Genomic DNA, 18,544 nt, shown 5'->3' with positions numbered 1-18,544 from the left:
AGCAGCTGTAAGCGAGCAGGCAAAGTACCAACTCCTTTTCCCCCCAAAATAAAGACAATCGGACAGCGTTCTGAGTCACCATGTGAGCACTGTAAAAACTACCAATAATATCAGCGAAAAAAAAAAGTTAGCGACGTTTCGCTTCGTGAGCGCGGGTGACGCGCAAGCGTATGGGTGCTATAGCGCACGCAACGCTATCGGCCCTCGGTGCGCCTAGACGCCTACACTGTCCGCATCGCAGATCGTATTCAAGACAGGGCTCGCACGGCCGCGCCATACACAGCAGCCGCTGGACTAGAACGCCCCCGCGTAAACATTCGCTTACTAAATTGACTAGCACGGTGTCAGCGTGCACAGACAAACAGTTGACACTCGATGAGCGCTGACACTCGCTGTGAAAACGCTGGCGTCGCAAATCACAGCAGCAGCAGCGAGCGCAGTGACTCTTCAGCGCAAACTGAGGAGTGAGAACACCGCGCACGCAAAGCTACGAGCCGTCGACCCGCCTAGACTGTGCCCCCAAAGCACATCGCTTTCGAGATTATGCCCGTGCGCGGCTGAAATACAGCGCCCTAAAACCCCTTAAACTTCATAAAGCAGTGCCCCGCTTTGAAGAATGCCGCCTCCTCCTCACGCGCTCCAGCCGATGCCGCGTCGCTATTGGCCTAATAGCATCACGTGGGCCCTCGCGCCGTGCATCAGCGCCATTTTTGCTTGAGAAGCGTCTACGGAGTGGAGAGGAGCGCATGTTGGCGCTGTTGCTACGCTCGAGCAGTGTAGGCGGCGGAACGGTCGAGGAGGGAGCGTGAAAGAGAGGAGAAACGAGGAGGGTGAAGGCGGAGGAGGAGAGTGTCGCTACTTTACGAAGTTTAAGTCGCTTTACAGCGCCACGCTTCCCTCCTTTCCCCCGGTGCCACGGGCGCGACGGCGCTTCCTACGTCGGCTCACCGTCGAACGCTTTCACTGGCTGGCACACACAGCGGACGGCGCGCGAGGACGGTGTCATCGCGGTACGCCTGCATCGCAAACACAACCTGTAACAAGTGCCGGAGGAGGTTAATCCGCCGTGCTTCTGCATACCTTCGTCCTCCACGACACTTCGGCTCGTTTGCCTCCCCCCCCCCCCCTTCGCTGAACGTTATCTACACTGTCCTCTAGGTGGCGTTACTTTGCCGAGCGCTCGCGCTCCTCCGTACTTTCCCCAGTACGCAATTTCTTTCACCTTCAGGCGCCTTCTTCGTTCGCTTGCTTCGCGGCGTCAAACATATATTCGCCGATTTGAAGAGCTGGTTTTTACCGCCGATTTGAAAGCTCCCCGTTTTTTACGCGGAAGCGCAAAAACGAGGATATTTGTTTATATGGTACCAAAAGTCTGCTGTTACTAGTGGAAACAGCTTTGCCTTCGTCTGCAGGTGTGTTATTTTAACTTTAGTACGCCAACATATTCAGACCTATTTCCTCAATGTTTTCCGAAGAATCCAAGGAGACATCAGCCTTTCTATTTGACTGACGCCTCTCAAATGTTCTTTAAGTTGCACATCTCGAGGGGCACACCTTGCTCTTGAGCTGAAACAGCGCTTGGCGCTTTCGCTTCAGGATGCCAGTCTCGTGCGCCATGGTTTTCACTTCGGCTGCGAGGTGGCGCAGCCTCTCCTTGGCAGCCAGTGACAGGGCGGCAATACGGCGGCGCAGCGCTTGGGGCACTCGGGCCGCCACCAGGCGCAGCTGGTGGGACAGGAAGCGCTGCAGCTCCTGCACGCTGGACTGCGCGTGGTTGTAGAGGGCCGCTGTGCTGCGGAAGCCCACGAGCCGACCACCGGGCGCGAACCGCACGCTGCTCACCAGGTCCTGAGGGCTGGTCGTCGGCTCCGCTAGGCGCCGCAGGCGAGACCTGGGCACGAATTAATTAAGGAACTGTGCAATACTCTTGGTAGTGCATTCATAACCCTCATTGAATCTTTATTGAGACTATACTTTGGGATGCGATCATATAAAGCTACTTTGGCGCAGTAGGACGAGTCGTTCTTGTTGTTACCAACGTAGAAACAATTATGCAGATACAACGCACCTTTTGGAATCTATGTGAAGCGAACCTTTCACGGAGCGGTTAATGAAATGCTACAATTTCGCCAATTTCATTCCCGCGTCTTTGGCGTAAAGGCAAGCGGCGCGTGTGCTCTCGCGCATACGTGTTGCGCAATGTGACAATTATTATAGTGACATGCAGTCTTTATTCTTACTTTGAATGTAACGGTCGCTTCCTTGCCGACCCCCTTTGTGAGTATACGTCATACCATGGATCTCGCAATCATCATCAACATGCGGCGGTCATACCAAAGAGCTATGGTTAGAGTTAGCACGATATGTACCACCCGCTCTTGGCTAATCCTTCGTTGTGGGTATGCGCCATAGTATGGAAATCGCAATCATCATATACACCTTAACGGGAGAGAGAGAGAGAGAGAGAGAGGAAACATTTATTTGTACTTAGATGGGTTGGCTTCCTCGTAGGGTGGAGTTCAGTGCCCCATTGGCTCGCGCCACTCCGCGTGCCCGCCAGATCAGCCATCGTTGCTCTTGCGGCGCAGTCTCCCAGGAGGAAGGTGAAGGTGAAGGAATAGGGGAGTAACCCGGAGGGTGTGGGCACTCTCAGGTGCAATGATATACTGTGGGCTCAGCGTCACGCTAGGGACAGTGAGGGATAATGTGTGGGATGCAAGAGGTGAAGATAAAAGAGGCAGGGAAATGAATTAGTTTGAAGCTGTCGCCACGTGACGGCATCCTGACGGTCATAAAGGTCGAAGAAAGGCAAGAGCACAAGCCCTGGCTAGTCACTTTGGCGATGACACATCGAATGAATGAAACCACGTTTATTCCACATTAAAATGCGCCGAAGACGCTGCGATGGAAAGGGGAGGGGTGTTATTGCAAAAGCGGAAGGGGAAGGCTGCCTCTGTTTTATTAACGAACGTCCTGGAGGCAGCTAAGTGGGGGCCGCATGACGCTTGTGGCTGTCGCGGCGCCGATCAACGACGGGTGGTACAGCAGCGTCCTGGAGGAACAACAGCAGTGCTCGCCAGAGCTCGATGGCATGGTCCGGAAACGTGGTATCCGGGCAAGCCCAAGTCCGAAGAGAAGAAGGCCAGGGTCCCCGCTGTATGGTGGCCAGGGCACGAAGCCTTGGTGAGATGTAGAGGGGGCACTCCCAACAAAGGTGGTTGAGATCAGCGCGACATGTGCACATGGAACAGAATCCACTTACGGGTGGTGGTGTGCCACCCCTGTGGAAACAGTTCAACAAGTGAGGAGTAAGGAGGGTGCTTGTCTGAATTCTCCGAAGCCAGACTGACTCTCGCCGTGCGAATACCTTCGGTGGAAGCGACGGTATAGAGAGTGGATTGCCCACGGCTGCGAGGTAGGCGGCACGTCGTTGTTTGGTCGCATGCTTGTCTGCCATCGGGTCTGCAACCTCAGGTGTGGTAGCTAGGAGAGGATAAGGAGTATCGGAGGCTTTGGCTAGCGCAGTAGAGAGATGAGCGCGCGCCAGTCTATGAGCCTTCTCGTTTCCGGGGATGCCGCAGTGCGCAGGGACCCAGTGGATGGTAACATCGTGACCGCATTCGCGGAGCAGGTGTGCCTGGTGCCGGATCTTCTGCAGTACGGGATCTGTGTAAATAACATTAGCACGTGCCCGATGGGCAGCCTGGGAGTCTGTGTACACATGATGGTGAACAGGGTCAGTTTGAGACGAAGTTAATTGTGAGGGCCCACTCCAAATAATCTAGGATGGCCATTAGCTCAGCGCGGGTGCTGGACCTTGCTTCTGCTGATATATAATGGCGGCGGTTCTGATTTTCGTTTGTCTGGTCGTACCACGTAGTGGCGTAACAGGTGTTACTAGCGTCGTCTGCAGGCAACGCAGCGTCCGTGTATACGATGCGTTCAGTCAAGGAGAGTGAACTCGTAGCCTTAGCATGCCTCTTGGCATATGCAAGGCGCCGCATTCGCTGAGTAGCGTCCATATTGAGAGGAAGTGGCCTGCCATCGGTGAGAGCCGTGATTTCCCATGGCGGCGTGTTGTTGGCCAAAATGGGCATTTTGTGGACGTCATACCCGAGGAGCATGAGTGTGTGTCGCCCGACATTTGTGGCGCGAAGCCTCGTCTCTTGTGTATAGAGGTGCATGTCTACGAGCTCGGACAGGTTCTTGAGCTTGTTACAACTTTTAAGCGCTTCGAGGCTTGTGTACCTTGGGAGTCCAGTTACAATGCGTTTGGCTTCGTTAAGTAACCGGTCGAGCGCGTGCATTTGTATGCGGTTGACTGGATGATACGGCAGCCCGTTCATGATACGGGAGACAAGGAAAGCTTGAGCGAACTGCCGCATTTCACGTTCGTTTACTCCACGGGTGCGGGTAGAAATTCTGCGTAAAGCGCGCAGGATTTGTTTGCTGGTCTTCGTAACGCGTTGGAACCAAGTGTTCGCTGTGCAATTCTCGTCTAGGTGCATACCGAGTATTCGGATAGTAGATTTCCGTGTGATGGGTTGGTCACCGATGGACAGTTTAAAAGACTGCTTTTCTTCCTGCTTTCCAAAGGTAGACTTGCCACCATGAATGACGACAAACTCTGTTTGGTCTGGGGCAGTGTGTAAACCCGTTTCCGTGGCATAGGCGTGAATAATGTCGAGAGCTCGTTGTAAGACGTCCTGCTGCTCCCCGATGCATCCTTGATGCGTCCACACGCTGACGTCATCGGCGTACACCGCATGTTTCAGGCCCGGTATGTCGGCAAGGCGCTTAGGTAGCTGGTGAATAGCTATATTAAACAGGGTTGGTGAAATAACCGAGCCCCGGGGGTCGCCTGCGTGGTTGGTTCGTATGGCACTGGCGTAATGGAACACACACCGGTCCTGTACACCGACGTGGCCCGCTAGCCACAGAGACGTGTCCTATGTCTAGTCGTACTAGATAGTACAGACATTCTGAGGGCTTCGGCCACGCTCAACAATGTGGTCAGTGGTACGGTGGAAGAGGCTGCTATCGCCCTAGCCATCGTACACGCTTCAACCATACCGGCATCGGATGGACCCATCACAGTGGTCACTTTATTCACAAACCCCCTGCAGGATTTTCGCACAAGGGAGGGTGACACCCTACACACGACGAATCCTTACATCATTTCACCCCACAGCGTTACGCAGGGTGCCTATAGTCTCGACACCTGGACACGCCTCTCTCCATGGTAATGAGCGCGTTAATGCGTAAGCCCGAGAGCGCGCTAACCGGGCGCCATTGGAAGAGCTGTCCAACCCAGACGACGCACCGACAGAACCACTGAACTGACTGGAACTCTACAACATTACAGCGATAGCACGAGCGCTAGACACTTCCCCCCACATGATTACCTTCACGGGACGATCCTCTGAAAGTGATAATGTGCGTTTGAACAATACGTACCGCCCGATTCTCGGCCAATGCCGCGTTGTGGGTATGTGCGCATAGCATGGAAATCATAATCATTATATACACCTGCACGGGACGATCCTCTGAAAGAGATAATGCGCGTTGGCACGACACGTACCGCCCGACTCTCGGCCAATCCCCCGTTGTGAATATGTACCATAGCATGGAAATCACAATCATCATATACACCTGCACGGGACGATCCTCTGAAAGAGATAATGCGCGTTGGCTAACACGTACCGCCCGCTTCTCGGCCAATCTCCCGTTGTGGACATGTGCCATAGCACATATCTACAATGCCAATATGTGCCATAGCCATATGTGCCCATTATGTGCCAACGCAATATGCGCCATAGCCAGCGAGCCATTTCGGCTCGTCGCGCCGTATGCCGCATGCAGGCAGCCGTATGCCATATGCCGTGGCCGACGAACGACCTTGAGCCGCCATTGCTAGCACCGCCGCAGCCGCGCTCCAACAGATGACGCCGCCGTCGACGCCGCTGCTGTCGCCGCGCGCTCCACCAGATGTGCTCCGCTGGGGTAGAGGAGAAGAGGAGTCGCCTCGCGGGGTGAGTGTATATATATATATATATATATATATATATATATATATATATATATATATATATATATATATATATGCGCTTCGCCTCAGCGTATTTAGTCGTTATGGAGAGCATGAAAGAGACGCAACAACGACAGAACCAAGCGAGGAAGAGACAATCAGACAATGAGAAAAGAGACGAAGCGTCGTAACGAAGGTGCGGCTAGAAGTCGTGCCACGTCCCGGAGTGACTCTTCAACTGTCGAAGAGACCGCTTTGAGTTCTCGAGAGCGTCGGAATGAGACGCTGCGTAGACGACGTGCCGAGGAAACGGAGGAAGAACGTGCAAGAAGACTCGAGACCCGGCGGCTCGCCGATGTAGTTAAACGAGCTCGCTTGCACTCTGCGGCAACCGAAGAAGAACCTTCAAGCTCAGAGCGTCGAAATGAGACGCTGCGTATACGACGTGTAGAGGAAACAGAGGAAGCACGTGCAAGAAGACCCGAGACTCGGCGGCTCGCCGATGCAGCTGAACGAGCTCGCTTGCACTCTGCGGCAACCGAAGACGATCCTCAAGCTCAGAGTGTCGGAATGAGACGCTGCGTAGACGACGTGCCGAGGAAACGGAGGAAGAACGTGCAAGAAGACTCGAGACCCGGCGGCTCGCCGATGCAGCTAAACGAGCTCGCTTGCACTCTGCGGCAACCGAAGAACCCTCAAGCTCAGAGCATGGGAATGAGATGCTGCGTAGACGACGTGCCAAGGAAACGGAGGAAGAACGTACAAGAAGACTCGAGACGCTGCGGCTCGCCGATGCAGCTAAACGAGCTCGCTTGCACTCTGCGACAACCGAAGAAGAACCCTCAAGCTCAGAGCGTCGAAATGAGACGCTGCGTGGACGACGTGCCGAGGAAACGGAGGAAGAACGTGCAAGAAGACCCGATACTCGGCGGCTCGCCGATGCAGCTAAACGAGCTCGCTTGCACTCTGCGGCAACCGAAGACGATCCTCAAGCTCAGAGTGTCGGAAACAGACGCTGCGTAGACGACGTGCCGAGGAAACGGAGGAAGAACGTGCAAGAAGACTCGAGACACGGCGGCTCGCCGATGCAGCTAAACGAGCTCGCTTGCACTCTGCGGCAACCGAAGAAGATCCTCAAGCTCAGAGCTTCGGAATGAGACGCTGCATAGACGACGTGCCGACGAAGCGGAGGAAGAACGTAACCACATGCTAACACCACAAGCGTAGCCATGCAGCTCTTGCTTTCGCAATTCAACTAGGGTTAACCAGAACTAAACTACAGGCAACTTTTTTTTATGGATAGCTTCCATTTGATATTACAAGCCTTATTGCAGGTTACCTGGTACATTGCTGCCAATTCCTGCCAGAATTGGTGGTTTCTGCGAATTAACTTTCTGGACTTTGTTTATGGGGCTTCATGCGTGAGGTTTATTTTTCAATTGCTTTTCTGATCGTTTGCTTTTTTACAGTTTCTTTGATCACTATGTCGCGAAGAACATCTTTATAGAGATTTGCTATTGTTAAAAAGGGGCACTGAAGGAAAAATTGGCGGGAAGCGAGAGTGGAAAAAGTGGAGGACGACGTTGCTTCTACGATTTCCACTGCTATTTGTGCCTTGGCGATCATTAAAGCAGCCCCTTGAACCTTTCGGGAGACAGTAACAGATTCGTGGATGGTGCGGGGTAAGACGAAGACGAACCCAACGACGGAAGCTCTACTCCCTGGACTTCGCCGCAGCCGCCGCCTTACCGGACTTCCTCCTTCGCCGATTGAAATGATGTCCCAAGTCCAGACTACTGATGAGTGGCTCAGGAACTAAAAGCGGTTTCATGAGCAGAAGCAATGGCTGGGACACGGCAGCGCAGCTCAGTCATGTGGTCTTTTCGCTAACACCGCTCTCATGTGCTATGAAAACCACGAGGACGTGTTCACAACTTGGGATCGTTTTGCAAGGAAGTGCAGAGGTGCTTGGGCGATTCTAACGCGAAAAAAAAAGCGAGCGGAGCAGAGATTGACTCAGAGGGCACAGCTTCCAGGGGAGACATGCGCCACATATATAGAACAATTTTTGAAGTTGTGCAAGATAGTGAATCCCAAGATGCCTGACGAGGACAATGTTGGACATGTTCTTAAGGGGACAGCCGAAGACGTGTACAATTTCCTGATTGGCAAAGAGAACCTGAACTCCGTGTCCGAAGTAATGCAGCACTGTCGCATATTTGAAACGCTGAAGATGCGACGGATAGTTCTGAAATTTGACCGTCTGTCGAACGTCCAAACAGTGGCCACTGTTGATACTGTCACGTGGTAGTGACGGTGAAGAAAGCAGCAATACGGTGGAATACAAAACTAGCTTTTATTGGGCGAACCTGTGCCCACAAAAACAGGCTACACTTATAGCACAACGATAGCGGCGAACACGGTCGGCGAGCGTCGGAAATTTGATCAGCGGGTCAAGCGCGTCGGCTTTTATAGATCAGTCGTCGAATGTTCCAGATTAACCGATGGGACCCGCGTGTCTTCCACAAAGTTCTACACTATTCGCGTCGCGCATACATGCAATCAGATTACACAAGTTGCGGGGAAAGACAGTGGACGGAACCATCGATAACATTCCAGAAACTTCTTTTACATGCAAGCGCGTCCTGCGCTGCGCGATAACATTTGTTAGGCGGCCAAACGTGGTCGCCCGATAGAGATAAGTACACGTGTCATTACCCCCCTCTTAAATAGCATCGACCCGATGCTGCAAACAAACGAAAGTAATAAAAAAAGAAGCACTCGTAGCAAAGAAAACAAAAAAAGGAAGTTCGTCAGCGTCCATAAAAGGGTTAAAGGCGCACCACGTGGACCACTTCAGATCGTGCGCGGCGCCGTTGTGAATGCGAAATGCCGTCTGGCACGACCTCATAGTCCAGTGCGCCAATACGTCGGATGACCTTGTAGGGCCCGAAATAGTGTCGCAGTAGTTTCTCACTGAGTCCTCGTCGGCGTATCGGGGTCCATACCCAAACACGATCGCCGGACTGGTACTCGACGAAGCGTCGTCGGAGGTTGTAGTGTCGGCTGTCGGTCCTCTGCTGGTTCTTGATCCGCAGGCGGGCGAGCTGTCGGGCTTCTTCGGCGTGCTGGAGGTACGTAGCGACGTCAAGGTTCTCCTCGTCAGTGACGTGCGGCAGCATGGCGTCGAGCGTCGTCGTCGGGTTCCTGCCGTAGACCAGCTTGAACGGCGTGATCTGCGTTGTTTCTTGCACCGCCGTGTTGTAAGCGAATGTTACGTACGCCAGGACGGCATCCCAGGTCTTGTGTTCGACGTCGCCGTACATCGCTAGCATGTCGGCGAGGGTCTTATTCAGCCGCTCCGTAAGACCATTCGTCTGCGGGTGGTAGGCCGTTGTCCTCCTGTGCCTTGTCTGACTGTATTTCAGAATGGCTTGGGTGAGCTCCGCTGTAAAGGCCATTCCTCTGTCGGTGATGAAGACTTCTGGGTCGCAGCAGGATGTTTTCGACAAGGAATTTCGCCACTTCGGCTGCGCTACCTTTCGGCAGTGCTTTTGTTTCAGCGAAGCGGGTGAGGTAGTCCGTCGCCACGACGATCCACTTATTTCCGGTTATTGACGTCGGAAAGGGTCCCAGCAAGTCCATCCCGATCTGCTGGAATGGTCGGCAAGGAGGCTTGATTGGCTGTAGTAATCCGGCTGGCCTTGTCGGCGGTGTCTTGCGTCGCTGACAGTCTCGGCATGTTCTGACATAACAGGCGACGTCGGCGGTCAGGCGCGGCCAATAATACTTTTCTTGTATCCTCGATAGTGTCCGGGAAAATCCGAGGTGTCCAGCGGTCGGATCGTCATGTAGGGCGTGCAATACTTCTGGACGAAGTCCTGACGGGACAACAAGAAGGTAGTTGGCGCGTACTGGTGAGAAGTTCTTCTTCACCAGTAGGCTGTTTTGAAGCGTGAAGGAAGATAATCCGCGCTTAAATGCCCTGGGGACAACGTCGGTGTGCCCTTCCAAATATTCGACGAGGCCTTTTAGCTCCCGGTCTGCCCGTTGCTGTTCGGCGAAGTCTTCCGCGCTTATCATTCCAAGGAAGGCGTCGTCATTCTCGTCGTCTTGTGGCGGCGGGTCAATGGGGGCGCGTGATATGCAATCGGCATGGGAGTGTTTTCGTCCGTACTTGTAGGTTACAGTGATGTCGTATTCTTGTAGTCTGAGGCTCCACCGCGGCAGTCGTCCTGAAGGATCCTTTATATTCGCTAGCCAACACAACGCGTGATGGTCACTGACGACGTTGAATGGCTTGCCATAAAGATAAGGGCGAAATTTAGCTGTAGCCCAAACGATGGCGAGGCATTCCTTTTCGGTCGTAGAATAGTTGCCTTCCGCTTTTGAGAGCGACCGGCTAGCGTAAGCTATCACCTGTTCGACTCCGTTTCTCCTCTGGACTAGAACGGCACCGAGGCCTAGACTACTGGCGTCAGTATGGATTTCTGTATCGGCGTACTCGTCGAAGTGCGCAAGTACCGGCGGCGACTGCATGCGTCGTTTGAGTTCTTCAAATGCGTCGGACTGCGGCGTTTCCCACTTGAACTCAATATCACATTTAGTAAGACGTGTCAACGGCTCGGCGATGCGTGAAAAGTCCTTGACAAAGCGCCTGTAGTAGGCACACATGCCAAGAAAGCTACGCACGGCCTTCTTGTTGATGGGTTGCGGGAACTGTGCTATTGCAGCTGTCTTTTGCGGGTCTGGACGGACACCAGATTTGCTGATTACATGGCCTAGGAACAGAAGCTCATCGTAAGCAAAGCGACATTTTTCCGGCTTCAGAGTAAGCCCTGACGACTTGATGGCCTCTAGTACTGTCGCAAGCCGCTTGAGGTGATCGTCGAAATTTTCGGCGAAGACGACGACGTCATCCAAGTAAACGAGACAGGTCTGCCACTTCAATCCTGCTAACACCGTGTCCATGACGCACTGGAACGTTGCAGGCGCCGAGCACAGTCCGAATGGCATAGCATTGAACTCGTAGAGGCCGTCTGGGGTGATGAAGGCCGTCTTTTCGCGATCTCTTTCGTCGACTTCTGTTTGCCAATAGCCAGACTTGAGGTCCATCGACGAGAAGTATTTAGCGTTGCAGAGCCGATCCAATGCGTCGTCTATTGGTGGGAGGGGGTATACGTCCTTTTTCGCGATCTTGTTCAGACGACGATAATCGACGCAGAATAGTAGGGTTCCGTCCTTTTTCTTTACCAGGACAACAGGCGATGCCCACGGGCTTTTCGACGGCTGGATGATGTCGTTGCGCAGCATTTCGTCGACTTGTTCTCTTATAGCTGCACGTTCTCGCGGCGAAACTCGGTAAGGCCTCTGGCGGAGTGGTCGAGCGCACTCCTCGGTGTTTATGCGATGCTTGGCAACTGATGTTTGTCGAATCCTCGATGACGTCGAAAAGCAGCCTTTGTATCGTCGGAGCAGACTTCTGAGCTGCTGTTGCTTAATCACGGGGAGACTTGGATTAATGTCGTAGCCTGGTTCGGGAACCATCGTCGTCGGGGTAGATGCGGCGGAATCCGAGAGGACAAACGGATTACGGGTTTCCAGAATTTCCTCGATGTACGCGATCGTCGTGCCCTTGTTGATCTGCTTGAACTCCTGGGTGAAGTTTGTCAGCAACACTTCAGTTTTCCCTCCATGCAGTTGAGCGATCCCTCTTGCGACGCAAATTTCACGGTCTAGGAGTAGACGTTGGTCGCCTTCGATGACGCCTTCAACGTCAGCGGGTGTTTCGGTGCCGACCGAAATAACAATGCTGGAGCGAGGCGGGATGCTCATTTGATCTTCGAGCACACTCAAGGTGTGGTGACAACGAGGGCTCTCCGGCGGCATCGCTTTATCTTCCGACAGCGTTATTGACTTCGACTTCAGGTCGATGATCACGCCGTGATGGTTCAGGAAGTCCATGCCGAGAATGACGTCTCGTGAACATTGTTGGAGGATAACGAAGGTGGCAGGGTAAGTCCTGTCATGAATGGTTATTCTTGCCGTGGAGATTCCAGTCGGCGTGATGAGGTGCCCTCCAGCGATCCGAATTTGAGGGCCCTCCCATGCAGTCTTAATCTTCTTCAACTGGGCGGCGATGTGTCCACTCATTACGGAGTAATCGGCCCCTGTGTCCACTAAGGCGGCAACTGCGTGGCCGTCGAGAAGCACGTCGAGGTCCGTGGTTCTTTGTCTGGCGTTGCAGTTAGCGTCGGATCACGGCTGTGTCGTGTTGAACTGAAGCTGGAACGTCGCGTCGTCAGGTCGTCTTTCGTCGTCGTATTCTTTGCTTCCAGACTTCGTCGGGACGGCGGCGTGTCGTTATGTCGTCGAGGTAGTTTCTTCGGCGTCTTCGTCGGCGGCGGAGGATCTTCGTCAGTTCGACGGACAGCAACCGCACCTCCATCGGTTGCTGCTTTTAGTTTTCCGGATATGGGCTCGCTGACCGGCCCCGGGCTGGGCCAGTGTATGGTCGGCGCTGCGGCGACAGGTAGCGGCCTGGTGATGGCGAACGCGACGGTCGTCGAGAGCTCCATTGAGTAGCGGCGAGGTAGTCGGCGATGTCACGTGGGCGCTCTCCAAGCTGTGGACGCGGCGCGTTGACGGCGAACCCTGTCAGTCCCAAGTCGCGATATGGGCATCGGCGATACACATGGCCGGCTTCTCCGCAGTGATAGCAGAGCGGGCGGTGGTCAGGGGCTCGCCAAATGTTTATCTTCCTCGCGTAGGTGCGCTGGGCGACGGGTGGGCGTGCTGGCGGCGGCAGCGGCAGCGGCGGACGACGGAATTGCGGCGTTACAGGGCCCTGGAGCGGTCGCGGAGGAGGACCTTGACGGCGTGCGACGGCGGCGTAGGTCATCGCTTCTGGCTGGGGTTGCGGTAATTGAGGTTGCATCTTCGGAACTCCAAGCTACCGCTGAACCTCATCTTTGACGATGTCAGCGATCGAGGCGACTTGAGGCTACGACGCCGGGAAGATCTTCTGAAGCTCCTCTCGTACGACTGCCCTGATAGCCTCGCGCAGGTCGTCGGAGGCCAGTGATTGAACTCCGGCATAGTTTTTAGAGCTGGTGCGGTGGTCGAATTGCCGGTTTCGCATCTCGAGTGTCTTCTCGATGCTAGTGGCCTCGCGAAGGAACTCTTCTGCGGTCTTCGGTGGGCTTCGTATCATTGTGCCGAAAAGTTCTTCCTTCACACCACGCATGAGAAGGCGGACTTTCTTCTCCTCGGGCATATCTGGGTCGGCGTGACGGAATAGGCGGCTCATTTCTTCTGTAAAAATCGCGGTGGTCTCATTAGGCAGCTGCACTTGGCTTTCTAGTAGTGCTTGGGCTCGTTCTCTGCGTACGACGCTTGTGAATGTCTGCACGAAGCCGCTTCGGAAAAGGTCCCAGGTCGTTAAGGTGGCTTCTCTGTTCTCGAACCACGTCCTGGCAGCGTCTTCCAATGCGAAGAAGACATGTCGCCGTTTGTCGCCGCTGTTCCAGCTGTTAAATGCAGCGACCCTCTCATACGTCTCGAGCCAGGTTTCCGGGTCCTCTAATGTTGAACCGCGGAACGTCGGGGGCTCCCTGGGCTGCTGCAGCACGACGGGGGACGCTGGGGCTGCTATTGGCGTGGACTTGGTGGCAATCTTCCTGCTCGTCTCAGGTAGAAGTCCGTGCTCTGGGGGCAGTCCTTGCAGTCGGCGGCTAGCACGCTGGTCTTGGGCGATGTTGGTTTTGTCCTCGGGCTTCGGGCTTGGATCGCGGCTTTGCGGGAGCGTTCGGTACATGAACGCACAAGCAGCTCCACGAGATGTCACGTTGTAGTGACGGTGAAGAAAGCAGCAATACGGTGGAATACAAAACTAGCTTTTATTGGGTGAACCTGTGCCCACAAAAACAGGCTACACTTATAGCACAGCGATAGCGGCGAACACGGTCGGCGATCGTCGGAAATCCGATCAGCGGGTCAAGCGCGTCGGCTTTTATAGATCAGTCGTCGAATGTTCCAGATTAACCGATGGGACCCGCGTGTCTTCCACAAAGTTCTACACTATTCGCATCGCGCATACATGCAATCAGATTACACAAGTTACGGTGAAAGACAGTGGACGGAACCATCGATAACATTCCAGAAACTTCTTTTACATGCAAGCGCGTCCTGCGCTGCGCGATAACATTTGCTAGGCGGCCAAACATGGTGGTCCGATAGAGATAAGTACACGTGTCAATACAATGCCGCCTACTGACCTCTTGTCGACAATACGGCAGATTGTAAGAGAAGAATTGCTTCGATGTCAGCAAATATCTCATAGCCCCAGTGGCTTTCAGGAAGGTTGTGCAACAGAAAGAGAAGGCATGCGAACGCCGGTCGCTCTGGCTCCGTGGCAGCCATCAGTTAATGTAGCAGATGTCGTCGATGAATACCAAGGAACACTGCGATCTGGTTACTCATATCGACCCCCCTCCAATTACGAACACCGTTTTCGCTCGTACGGTTTCCCTCAACGAACTTCGGCTGGCTACCGTCCCCGTGAAGAGCGACACTACCAGTCAATTCCTTCTGAAAGGCCTCGTTACTCCGAGCTGCCACATGTGTCTCGACCTCTTCCGGTGTGCTACAGCAGCGGCGTCCCGGGTCACGTCTCGCGCTTTTGCAACCACCGCCCTTCGTACCAGCGAGAGCCCTTGGACATGTCTTCCCAGCCTTTCGACCGCCCGCACTCTACGCCATGGCAACCGTGCACACCTCTCAGTTTACGCTACCCCTCGCCAGCCTCTAGTCGAAGCTTAACGCCGCCAAGAGCTCTCCGTGCTCCACGATCCCCATCGCCGCGGCGACGCACGCAGTCATCACCGCCGGAAAACTAGTCGGTGCAGCCAGTGGGGGTGAGGCCGCAAGATACCACGCACTATCGACAGAGATACCCCCGTCAGTGTTTATGCTCAAGAACAAAGTTCATGTACTTGTTGATAACGTACCTACCATGGCACTCGTGGATACAGGCGCGACAATATCTGTGATGAGTGTCAAATTTAAGAGGCTTCTTGGACTGAAAGTGATGTTTTCTTTAAACCGTTGTGTGACATTCTGCGGTGTGAGCGGTGATGCGTTGTGTCGTGTGGGAGTATGTACTGCGGACGTGTCTTTGTGTGGCAGTGTTTCCCACATAATTCGCGGTTATTTCGCGATCTACACGTGGCGTTATCTTGGGAATCGATTTTTTACGGGAGTGTGGGGCAACTGTTGACTGTAGAAGTGGGCACCTTTCCGGCTGCAGTAGTTTCCCAGCTGCGCTGTTGAAGAATTCACCTCGTGATAAATGAATCTTTGTTATCTCCGAGGGCACGGTCGTTCCTGCATTTTCTGCTTTGAGCGTTCCAGTAACCTCTTCTAGTAACGACCTTGCCACGTTCGATGTCACGCTGGAACCGATTTAATTGACTTGTGTGAAAAAAAAATTTAGTTCCCCATTGCGTGGTGTCTGTAGTCGAAGGACGCGAAAGTGAGTGGACCATTAATAGTCCAATAGAGCCTGCAATGTTGCCTCGTGGCATGAAACTCGCTGTATTCAAGCCCGAATCCTCCAAGACGCTGGTCGCGCTTGTTGCTGCTACAGGCGACAATGAACAGCTAGACTCTCAAGGTTCAGAAGATTCTCACAACTTCTACAAGTAATTAGCAAGTCACTTAGTCAAAGCGGTCGTCATACACTATTCGGCGTTCTCTCCAAGCACTCTAAAGTGTTCGACTTTTCGAAAAGCAGTAAAATGCCTCTAATTCCAGCGTCTCGAATACGTCATCAGATCAACACCGCTTCGGTCCATCCCATACGGCAGAAACCTTACAGGGTGGCACCGTCAGAGCGCAGCATCATCTACGAGCAAGTGCAAGAGATGCTAGGAAAGGGAGTAATTCAAGAATAGGCAAGCCCTTGGGCTGCTCCGGTCCTTATTGTGAAGGAGGAAGATGGTACGTGGACATTCTGCGTTGATTACCGCCGACTGAATTCCGTTACCAAGAAAGACATCTATACACTGCCCCGTATTGATCACGCCATCGACTGTCTGCATTCCGCTTCCTACTTTTCTTGCGTGGAACGGAGAGCAGGTTATTGGCAAATTCCGATGCACCCAGCTGACAAGGAAAAGACGGCATTCGTTACGCCTGACGGGCTGTACGAATTCAACGTCATGCCGTTCGCATTGTGCAATGCGCCGGCGACATTTGAAAGATTCATGGGTACTATTCTGCGCGGTTTGAAATGGCAGATTTGTATGTGCTACCTTGATGTAATTTTTGGAAGCACATATCAGGAGCACAACCCTCGTCTCGCTATTGTACTCGACTGTATCGCAAAGGCTGGTTTTGAGCTGAATTAAAAAAAAACACTAGAGGCGCTTTTTTACCGCTTTGAAGCATCGAACTCGTGGCTGAGTCACCTGTTCCAGTTAATAGCACTTCCACTTGCAGTACAAAATTTTACAGCCTCTTGTACAACTGTTTTAACAAGTGTCTTGGTTTTTGGCATGGGAATTGGCATTACAATTTAATTTTTAATATTTGGGGTTTTACGTGCCAAAACCACTTTCTGATTATGAGGCACGCCGTAGTGGAGGACTCCGGAAATTTTGACCACCTGGGGTTCTTTAACGTGCACCTAAATCTAAGCACACGGGTGTTTTCGCATTTCGCCCCCATCGAAATGCGGCCGCCGTGGCCGGGATTCGATCCCGCGACCTCGTGCTCAGCAGCCCAACACCATAGCCACTGAGCAACCACGGCGGGTTTGGCATTACAAGCCTGATACTTTTTGTAAAATTCAATGGGCGGTAACTCCAGGTACCTAGGTATCCCCCTCGAACATTATCGAGATAGCAAAGAATATTGGGACAATGAAGTAGTGCAAATGAAAACCTAGACCGGCAAATGGGGAGGGCATAATTTTTCAATGCTTGCAAGAGCCACCGTGTGTTTTTGTTTTTAGTCGCTAAAATCTTTTATGTGATGCAAGCGTTATGTCTGACGAGGATGTCTGTGCAAAAGCTGCATAGGGTATTTGCGATGTCTATTTGGGCCTCAACATGGGAACGTACAAGTCGTAGTAATCTGTTCCATAGAGCGTTGAATGGGGGGGCTGGGGTTATCACATTTGTTCCTCAAACAGATTGTAAGCAGGTTTCTTTTTTTGCGTGACCAAAAGGATGCTTTTCTGAGAACAATGATTCAAGCTAGACTGCGAGATTCTTTGCCTGATTATGTAGTGTCGTCCATGTATACGGGGCCAATGCCTTTAAGTGCTTTTTTGCGTGAAGTGGTCGCATCTTTCCGAATACTAAAAGCAAGATTTTCTAGCGAATATCTCGCCGCTGTTACTAGTAAGAAGTTGTAGAAAGATCTCGTTGATGTATTCTTGCCTGTACCGTTGTATCGTACAGTATTTGTTTTAGGTTCAGAACGAGATGTTCTTAAGACAGTTAAACGAATGCCGGTAAGAGCTTCTGTTAAATCTTTCTTTTTTCAACTACATACAGGCACTCTCCCAGTGAAACCGTGGCTGCAAAGCAAAGGCATTTTTGTACCTTGGTCTGTGAATTGCTTTATATGCAAAAAACCGGAGACGATTGAGCATAACTTTTTGGACTGTCATGACGCAGTGTTTTTGTGGGATATTCTAAAACGTAGCCTTAAAAAGGAATTGCCGCTGAGTGCTTTCGGGATACGCTTCCTGCCATGCGCGGAACCAGAGAGAGTGCCTGTCGATCTGTTAATGCTTCTGTGCATGGACAGTGTGTGGCGAATGCGTATGGATATTAGACATGAGCGCATTGTTCAGACCCCAGCACATGAATACTTCATTGAAAGTGTGTTATATATACGCGAGTTTTTCTGTGCACAGAGTGATCCTCCTGATTGGCTAAGTGCTTTGGACAAAGTGACTAGCCTACATCATTCTTATCTCACCACACTGATCCGGCATTGACTAGTTGTCTTTTATGGCCATGTAATACTCACATTGTATTTTCTTTTGCCAAGCCGTTAATAAAAAAAAACTCGTGGCTGAGTGGTAGCGTCTCCGTCTCACACTCCGGAGACCCTGGTTCGATTCCCACCGAGCCCATCTTGCAAGTTGTTTTATATTCATGAAGTGCCTGCCGGGATTTAACGCTCACGGCCAACGCCGCCGACACCGACGCCGACGACACCGGCTTTTCTGCGACACGAGCTCCTTAACGCTGCCGCGTTAAAAAATGTCATTTTGGCGAGCGACAGACTGTGGTGTTAGGACATCTCGTCGATAACGATGGCATTAGACTCGACCCACAGAAGACGGCAGCCGTTGAATCGTTCGAGCAACCTCAATCTGTCAAACGGCTTCGTAGCTTCGTAGGGCTCTGCTCATATTTCCGGCGGTTCATACCCGATTTAGCGCGTGTCGCTCACCCTTTGACGAATCTGCTTAAAACCACTCCGTTTCAGTGGACCCCT

General features: G+C 52.7%; 1 protein-coding gene across 1 annotated transcript in view; it reads right to left on the bottom strand.

Annotated features, from left to right (window-relative positions):
• LOC142582179 (alpha-(1,6)-fucosyltransferase-like) overlaps positions 1–18,544 on the bottom strand; it is a 241,443-nt gene that overhangs the window by 24,378 nt on the left and 198,521 nt on the right. Inside the window, exon 2 of the mRNA XM_075691577.1 lies at positions 1,555–1,891. Within this exon, the coding sequence (XP_075547692.1) occupies positions 1,555–1,617 (63 nt within the window). The 5' untranslated portion in view covers positions 1,618–1,891. The remainder of the gene's footprint in view (positions 1–1,554; positions 1,892–18,544) is intronic.

Source organism: Dermacentor variabilis, chromosome 5, assembly GCF_050947875.1.
Source record: "Dermacentor variabilis isolate Ectoservices chromosome 5, ASM5094787v1, whole genome shotgun sequence".
Taxonomy (NCBI): domain Eukaryota; kingdom Metazoa; phylum Arthropoda; class Arachnida; order Ixodida; family Ixodidae; genus Dermacentor; species Dermacentor variabilis.
The sequence above is the reverse complement of the archived record's forward strand: the minus strand, read 5'-3'. Positions and strand labels throughout refer to the sequence as shown.